General features: G+C 51.4%; 1 protein-coding gene across 1 annotated transcript; it reads right to left on the bottom strand.

Moving 5' to 3' along the window:
* Positions 1-471: 471 nt before the first annotated feature.
* Positions 472-6,352, bottom strand: PLAU (plasminogen activator, urokinase). The gene is made up of 11 exons (XM_068547939.1): positions 6,241-6,352; positions 5,821-5,908; positions 5,316-5,349; positions 5,065-5,172; positions 4,571-4,745; positions 4,291-4,382; positions 3,890-4,103; positions 3,525-3,673; positions 2,762-2,902; positions 2,276-2,424; positions 472-1,588 (listed from the first exon to the last, which is right to left on the bottom strand). Exons 2-11 carry the CDS (start codon positions 5,875-5,877, stop codon positions 1,412-1,414), a joined length of 1,296 nt encoding a protein of 431 aa, XP_068404040.1. The 5' UTR covers positions 5,878-5,908; positions 6,241-6,352; the 3' UTR covers positions 472-1,411.
* Between the last annotated feature and the right edge of the window lie 2,628 nt (positions 6,353-8,980).

Genomic DNA, 8,980 nt, shown 5'->3' with positions numbered 1-8,980 from the left:
TCAGCACCAGCCCCATGCACAGATGATGGGAAATTATGTCTTCTGTTTCCTGAATGCCACAGACTCAAGCTGGGCTGGGTTTGGGATCATCAGTTTTCACTCATGCACATGTCCCCCTTGGTTGAAGTCAGCCCAAGGATTGTTGGGGGCAGAGTGAAGAGTATATGGTAGGATCACCGTGTAACGTTGTACAAGATGTGCACTGCACAAAGGCATCAGGCTGAGGAGGGAACTGGGAGTTGACAAAGCCTGCACACCATTTACCAAGCTGTGGACTTCTGGCTTGGGGCACATTTTTGTACCTTATGTGCTATGGAGGGTCTGTTCTACAAGTCTCCTAGCCTCTCCTCCCAAAGCCCCATTAAGTCCAGATATAGCCCCCCAGGAAACTCGGGTGCATTCCACCATCGTCATTTTCTACTTTTTATGCTCCCAACTCCCTCCCATACAAGCACGAGGGAAGAGCCAAAATCTTCAGAAAAATCACATTTGATCAATCATACTTATTCAAAATTACAAAAATAGATATAAATAAAAATACCAGAATATAATTATTAAATATTCAGTGTACAGGAATGGTCCTCACCTCACTCAGTGAGGATTGGATGAACTCGGCTGGAAGGTCAGAAGGGATAACTGGCCAAGAATGGACATCTATGTGAACGTGAAACTGGAAATTTAGTGCTGGTCACAGTCTGTGCCCCAGAATGATACATTTATATGTATCATTGCCTGGGAGACCCAAGAGGCCCCACAACCTCTCCAAATAGGCCATTCTGTGTGATGTCACAGTCCATACGATTTGGGGAAGTATCTAGACGTGCAGTCAGACACAGAACACCAGCTCTTACACTGACACAGCCTGTGCACAAGTGTGCCAACATACACACACGTATATAACATTTCCTGATACATTCATGGAATGTCAGAACCCTTCCCTCAAGTCATTTAGTGTCCTTACTCTCCAAACCACTGTTCCTGCATTGGCCAAGCTCTCTCAAGAGACCTCAGTTCTGTTACACTTCCTAATTGGGAAATTATTCATTTCCCAACAGTGGGCCTCATCAATGGCCCACTGCCAGGGAGCTGGCTCTCCTTCCACCTATGCACAGGAGATGCCATTTTTAACTCCAGGAAGCTTTAGTCCAGAAAACGACAATACCATTCTGGTTCAGGACCACCCTTCCATCCTGGCCAGGGGAGATCTGGGTGTCCAGCACCCAGATGTGTATCTGAGGGTGAAGCTACTGTCACTCACCCTGATGGGCAGCACAAGCAAAACCACCTCTGCAGAGCTCATCTTCCTCAGTCTCTTCATTATATATAGCTGTGCAGATGGCCCTACTGCAAAAATGACGGTCACTGTGGGAGTGGGTGGTACCCGTCTCTTCCCTTGGTTCTCTGGGGGCCCTCAGAGGGCTAGGCCATTCTCTCCCCCAATGTGAGTGTGGATCCAGGGCAGGAAGCTTGAGACCCTTGTGTAGACGCCTGGCTTTTCCTTCATGGCACATTCACGGCCCCAGCTCACAATCCCAGTCAGAGTCATGCGGCCTTGGGTGAAGCAGACCAGCGGCCCCCCTGAGTCTCCCTGTTAAGCCAAAGACACAAAAGGTGAGCCCTGGGAGAAGTGAGAAGGGGGCCATCTGATCCTACCACCCAATCATGCCCGAGAGAGAAGGGAGAGTTTCCTAGAGTCAAAGTCCTTAGTGACTCCCCATCTCCTACCACATCAAGTTTAAAAATCCCCTGCTTGGCTTTCAAAGTCCTGTTATCTACAGTTCCACCTACATTTTCAGACCCTACTTCTCCTTCCCATCCCAAAATAAGCCGTGCTTATTCTCATTTTTGTATCTTGCAACTGAAATGCTCTCTTTTCTTTCCTCTGCCTCCTCAAATTCCTATTGAGTCACATTCTCTCTAAAGTGCCCCCCTCGGTGACCATCTAGTTGGTGCTCACATCCCTCTCCTAAACAGCTGATCATTTATAATTCACACCACACTCTGAGCACTGAATTGTGTTATTTTCTGTTGTTTTCTCTTTCTTAGGGTCTTAGTCCCCCTCGCTTCCTGAGTCTGAAGTGCCTAGCATAGAGCCAGGCTCTTGACAAATGTTTGGTAAATACATAAGGACTGGTTTAAACCTTCTAAGACCTGAACCCCTGGTCCTGGCTTCTTGGGATTTTGACTGGAGAGAGGCTCCCCAAAGCTGGTAGGGACAGGCCCAGGAGCCCTGGGAGATCTAGGGGTGATGGAGAAAGATGCTTGGAACTCTCACCTGGCAGGAATCTGTTTCCCACTGTGGGTCAGCCGCACACAGCATTTTGTTGGTGACTTCAGTGCCATAGTAGTGGGGCTGCTGACACTGTCTGTGGGAAACCAGCTTCACAACAGTCACTTTCAGCTGCTCTGAATAGACATAGTCAGCTAGATGGAGGAAACAGGGAGGAATGTACATTAAAACGTGTCTGTTGGGACTGTCTGCCAGGGAGGGGACGAAAAAGTGTCCCTACCAGGGAAAGCCCTTATTTTTTCCACCCACATCTAAGTCTTTACCCCACCTATAGTCTCTCATCCCTCACCCACTTAACTTTATGGCTCATCATTCCCTAAGCAATGCTCCCTACTCCATCCCTGGACCCACCTACTGCCTCCACGGTGCTCCCATCTCTACATCCACAGTCCTCCCTTGATCACGCTGAGCTCACTTCCAGGTTACAACACTCCCTCAGGACCCTCTCAGCCAGACCCAAATGTCACTTACAGGGATTCTCTTTTCCAAAGCCAGTAATCTCACAGCTTGTGCCAAAATGGGCATCCTCATTCGCTGGGGGCAGGCAGATGACCTGTATGGACCGGGATGGCTGTGCACACTGGCCCGTGCTGGAACGGATCTTCAGCAAGGCTGGGGGAGCAGGAAGGGGTCAGAGGGGAAAGATCACCACCTAGTCAGGTGGTCACCATCTCTCCCCTCCAAACCCTGAGGGAATGACTGTCTATCCCTATGTCAGAGTCAGAGGTCATCCTGGGAGGTCTGCTGGTAGCTTGTCACCTGAAACAAGTCTCCCCTGTCCCATGCTTCAAGGACTTTGTTCCAGTTGCTGACAAAGCCTTGGACAGCCAGGGCAACTGCATACAGCTGTATGAGTTTTTTCCTGCAAAAAACAGCTCATAAAGCCCTGGCTGAGGTAGCTGGGCTGAAATCCAGCCCAATAATCTCTCCAAGTTCTATATCCTGGGACAGACAGAGGCTCCATCCAGCAATGGAAGGGGCATCCCAGCCCAAGCTATATGCCATCAGGGCCATTGCCACCCAGAGGAGGATACCTGTTTGCAAATTCAGGGACTCTACAGAGGAGCACCAGGCCCCTCATGTTTTCCACTCTGAACCCTTCCCCACCACTCCTTTGTTGTGTAAAGCAGGGTCTTCAAGTTCCCCTACAACCCCAACTTCACACTTGGGTCTCTTCTCAGACCCCCACTCCCACAGCTATCATCATCACGGCAGATGAGGGTTTTCCACTCACCAATATCATTGTGGTGAGCAAGGGTGTCAGCACTGTAGTCCTCACGTAAGATGAGCTTTTCCACCTCAAACTTCATCTCGCCAGGCGTGATGGAGTTAAGCTTTGACCGACCCAGGTAGACAATGTAGTCCTCCTTCTTTTGGTAATCACTGTGGGAGGGAGATCAGTCAGTCTGATCTCATGAGATCCTGTCACTTCCCCCTCCCCACCACAGCGACCTCAGAGCATCACTTGTCCCCAAGGCCATGGGCCATAGAGAGAGAGGCCGAGGGGGTAGAAATAAGGGGAATCTTTTGCTGGGAAGGAGGAAGGGATTTGTTTGGGGTAGGGCAGGAGGGTCAGGGAGAAGAGACAGAGGGACATACATGAAGCAGTGTGTGGCGCTGACCACCCAGCAGGGGCTGATGAGGCTGCCACCGCACACGTAGGTGACAGAGCCTGCACGGTGCCTCCTATAGATGGCAGCAAACCAAGGCTGGTTCTCGATGGTGGTGAATTCTCCCCCAACAATCTTAAAGCGGGGCCTCAGAGCCTTCTGGCCGCACTGTAACTTTTCTGGAGGAGAGAGGGCACTTTTTCCTGGAGGAGAAAGAAAGTGATATCTTGGGGAGGGAGGGAGGATAAAGTGTCCTTCTCCTGGTCCTCTGACCTTCCAGTTTTTCAGGGCCAGGCAGGCCTCCCTCCTCATCCCTCCTATGATGGAATAAGGGAACAAATGAGTTTGTCCCCTTCCACCCACCATCATAAACAGGCCAGTGACACTCACCAGAAGAGCAGTTGTGCACCATGCACTCCTGGACAATCTGCATTAGGCCAACCTTCACATAGCACCAGGGCCTTCTCTGATTGTCTGGGTTCCTGGCAACACAGAGGGGAGAAGGGTGCCATTCCAACCCAGAATGCCTTTTCTGTGTCCTCCCCTCCAGGAAAGACTCAACCAGAGGCCTTAATTTTCTCATGCTATGGCCAGCACTTGGCAAGCAGAAAAGATGGTAACGAGGGTTTCTGTGAGGCCATGAGGAGGGTCCTTGCTGCCCCCACCTCACCTGCAATAATTGTGTTTCCCCAGTCCCAGCTGAAGGGCATCAGGTCTGTGGGCATGGTACGTTTTCAGAAGGACGGTGGCAGAGTTCCAGGCCAGGCAGGGCCGGCCGCTGGTGTCAGTGTTGGCCTTCCCTCGGTAAGAGTGACCATTCCCCTGATAGCAGGTTTTAGATGTATCTATGGGAGGATGTGAGGATGAGAATATTAGAAAGAGAAGGAAGTTCAGACAGGCATTTTAGAGATCCTGTCAGGCCTCACATGATTTCAGTGAGGCAGAAGATACTAGAAGGGGCCTCCTTCCATCCCCACCTCACATTTGTGCAGCCCCAGCTTCATGAGATAGTGTGTGTTCATGTTTGACTGTGAATCACATGAGGATAGGGATGCCCCCCACTCTACCTCCTAACTCCTGCCTGCTCTTGCATCCCACCCATGTCTCCCTGCCCCCAAGTCTCTGGTGCCCCCTCCTCCCCAGTTGGAGTCAGGATCCCCATACCTATCTCACAGTGTTCCCCTTGGAATTTCTTTGGGCAGTTGCATCGCTGAATGTTGGAGAAGTACTTGTAGGACACACATTTTCCTCCATTCAGACAGCTACACTTCGCTGGAGAACACAAAGGTTGGGGGGTAAGCAAGGAGCATAGGCGGAGGCAAAGGGGGAGCCAGCAGGGACAGGGAGGGGCTGCCTCCTGAGGCTTTTCCAAGATATCTGTGCAACCAGATATTGTGCAAGGGGTGGATACTCACATGCACCAGACACTTGATGAAGTTCATGGCTGCCCTGGAAGAGATGCAGGCGGGGGGAGAGATTGAAAGGAAAAGTTCACCAAAGGACCCATGTTCCTGGGACCCCAGGGTGAGGATAAACTGGCCCCAGTCCCCAAACTCAGCCTTCCCTCCAGTTCCCTCTCTCCTTACCCTGTTCATGTCTAACTATCCCTCAAATGGAAGATCATCAGCTTCTAGCAGGGAGAAATGAATTGACTCAAGCAAGCTTCACAAATCAGATACCAGCAGGTTGGGGCAGTCCCTGCGGCTTCTTCCTCCCTTGCCGAAAAGTGCAAGCTCCCTTGGTTCTCAAGGCCCCAATGCCACACCTGTTCTGTTTCCCGGGGAGGGTTTGGACCTGCTGTTGATGGAATTTGGAGGACTCCAGCTTCCTATGCAGCCCCTTCCTTCCCCAGCACTTTTCAGGGGTCTTGCAAGCCCCCTCCTCCTGCCGCCAAGAGTCAAAAGCAGGGAAGCCACTCACCTCGGAGTCGCTCACGACCAGGGCGCAGAGGAGCAGGCATGCCAGCAGGACTCTCATGGTGGCGAGGCTGGGGCTCTAGACAGCGGTTCTACAAGGGAAGGAGGAGTCAGGGGAAGAAGCGCAGGAGCGCGCGAAGGCGGACCGGGTGGGTTACTGCAGTTCAGGGCTGGAGCCCCTAAGTCCCCTGCGGGAAGAGCCCGCGGTGACCAGGCTCCCCAGGCCCGGCCGTCTATCCTCTCTGGAGGCTCAGAGGTCGTGGCGCAGCCTGCACTGGTCCCCGCAGGGGAACACATGGGCACGGAGCGCGGTGACTCAGCGTGCAGCCGCAGCCGAGCCGGGGCAGCGAGTAAGGAGAAGTAAAGCCGGCAAGAGCTGGGTCGCCCGCATCCACCCTGCGCTCTTAGGGAGGTCCACACTCACCCGCAGCTATGGCCGGAGGGGCGCAGGGCCGGGATAGCGGGGACTAGTGGACACTCTGATGCTCGGGCGGGCCCTAGGGCTCCAGTCTCCGCGCTGTGCTGCTAGCGGGCAGTGCTGGCTCTATATTACTACTCGCCCCAGCCCTGGCCCCGCCCCAGCCCGGGATCGCCCCGTCCACTCCCTTCCCTCCGCTTCCCTTAGGACCCGCCGCGACTTGGACCCCGCAGGCTTCCACAACCTAACCTGTGAGGGGCAGCGCGGTCCCCATTGGAGGGGACGAACCAGGTCTGAACTGAGGTATGGAGAGACATGTAAATTCTCCGCCCCCTCCTCCCATTCACCTGGCCTGGGCCCCGCCCCCGTGCAGCACCCCTCATCCCCCGATTTGCCAAAAGGAGAGGCGCTAGGGAGACGCTCTCCTCCAGCTCTGATGCCTCTTCCCAGATCCCCTAAACCTCTTCTCCACCCTCGGCCCCCAACTGCCTAGGACACTGATTCGGACCCCTGGGCTTAGAGGCATAGTCTGCAGCTCGCACAGCTGTGAAGTCTCTTTCTCAATGTGAAAATACAGGTCGCTGAAAGAGACAAAAAGCGTGTTCACAGGGGCTGCCTCCAAGTAGTATGCCAGCTCCCCGAAAATCAACACAACCAGTGGATAAGACAAAGCTTAGTTTATTGCTTACTGCGGTAAGGTAGTTTGGTAGTGGTGGGGGAGGGGGTCGGATTTTATTGAGAATTTGCAGTTTGGTATAAGGCAGGTCTTTGAAAGTGAGGGTCTGATAAGGATTGGATAAGAGTCGTGATATGATATTGTAGGATTGTGAGAACAAAGTCTTAGGGCACAAACTGTTGACGCTTTCTATTGAAGTGTTGATAGGTTTTTCAGGAAGTTCCTAAAATGAACTATTCATTTATTTGCCTGGGCCATAGTATTGTCACTTAATAAAGACAATAGAATAGTAAAGCCTTATTAACGTAGAAAGTTCTATTTTCACCTCTGAAGAGAGAAATTGGGGAACTGGAGGACAAGAATGAGAAGATTTATTTTTCACTGTATGGCCTTGTACACTGTTTAAATTTTTGAAAACACATCCTTGTATCACCCGTTCCAAAAAGATAATTACAGATTTTTAAATGCAGGTGTATTTAGTATTCTACTTCATCATAGAGCCTTGTTTCTAATAAGATAAAATATTTGCTCATCAAATAAGATTGGCCTCCAGAAAGACAGACCATGTGTAAAGGACTCCACCTATGCTTCCTGCTTGAGAGTGAGCGCACACAGTTGTGTACACATGCACAAGTCCATGCACACACACATATCTCTCAGGCAGAGCTGAAGAACTACAGTAGGGACTCTGAAGTTCAGTCACCCCCATCCCTTTCCCCTAGTGTTGGGAACCAGGGCTTGGGGTCACTTAAATCCACCCTGAAGGACTGTCTCCCTCAATGGAAGGGGAGGAGGTTGAATCCCTGTAACTCACTAAGGGGCGCAAGGCTTGTCCCTCTCCCTGCCTAGGCCTACAGCGTTTTGCTGCCTGGCAAACCTGGGCCTTGGGTCTGGGTCCACTTGAGAGGGGCAGGAAGAGGGCAGAGAAAGTGCCAGGAGGGCAGGAAGAAGGAAAGCCTCTTTGCTCTGCCCCAGCCAGAGGTCTCAGGATGCCAGCCTCTGCCTGGGGAAAGTACAAGTTAACCGTCCAGCTTAGGAGGCAGGTGACCCATCATCCTCCGGAGAGAGAGTTTTTCTGTGCCCAGCTCTGAGCTGCCAGCCTCCTAGGGGATGGACTGTGTCAGAGGTGCTAGAGCCTTCAGAACCAGCCGGGCTACTTCCTCTAGAAGACAGTGATATGTTTTGTTTGGAGTTAGAACACATTAACTGTAAATAAACGTGATCAAAATGTAAACAGAGCTGCAGCCTGAGGACTTACCCAGAAACTCTTAGGTTAGTTATCAGGAAATTCCCCACTGACTCTTGTGATTCACTGAGCTTCCCCGGCAGCTCTCATGACTCCAGATTACTTGGCTGGAGGCTGTCATGCTGATTCTGAGAGCAAGATGACCTCATTTCCTCCCGGACAAAGAGACTTGGAGACCGTTAGGCAGCATGACACCCCTCTTCCCCCTCCTTCCTCTTGTGGGCTCTTCACCTGGTTGAACAATCCTAGAGCCTCTGTGAAGACAGAATATCCTTTCCACTCTGTGATCTTTGGCACTCTCTGAAATCTGTGTCCGTCTTTTGGTGCACAGTCTGTGCTATCTTTCAGTCCTTTTAGGGCAGAGACTACATCTTAAATATCTTTCTCTCCCTCAGCACCTGGTGCATGCCTTGTTCACCTAGGTGGTTTATTATGAATGAATCCGTGAACAAGTGAGAACAGAGCGCTTTGGGTCTCCCTGGAAGTTTCCCTTCTCCTTGTCTTTTTTTTTTTCCTTGCCATAAAAAAATAGTACTGACATCATTTCTGTCTTTTGCTAAAAAGCACCTTGATACAAACCATTCCTCTTTAAACTCACAACTGCCTTACGTAGCTGGGAATCGTTATTCCCATTTCACAGATGAGGAAAATGAGGTGGAGAGAAGATACGTAGTTGATGAGTGGCAAAGCCAGCGCTAGAACCCAGGTTTTCTGATCCTTGTTCCTGTGCTCTATACCTCACTGCCTCCAAAGAGAAGGATTCAGAACAGAAGGCTGTGAAGAGAAGGGCCAGATGCTGTAAGATGTTCCAGCTCAGGCGAGCC

The sequence above is a fragment of the Eschrichtius robustus genome, chromosome 7 (assembly GCF_028021215.1).
Source record: "Eschrichtius robustus isolate mEscRob2 chromosome 7, mEscRob2.pri, whole genome shotgun sequence".
Classification (NCBI taxonomy): Eukaryota; Metazoa; Chordata; class Mammalia; order Artiodactyla; family Eschrichtiidae; genus Eschrichtius; species Eschrichtius robustus.
The sequence above is the reverse complement of the archived record's forward strand: the minus strand, read 5'-3'. Positions and strand labels throughout refer to the sequence as shown.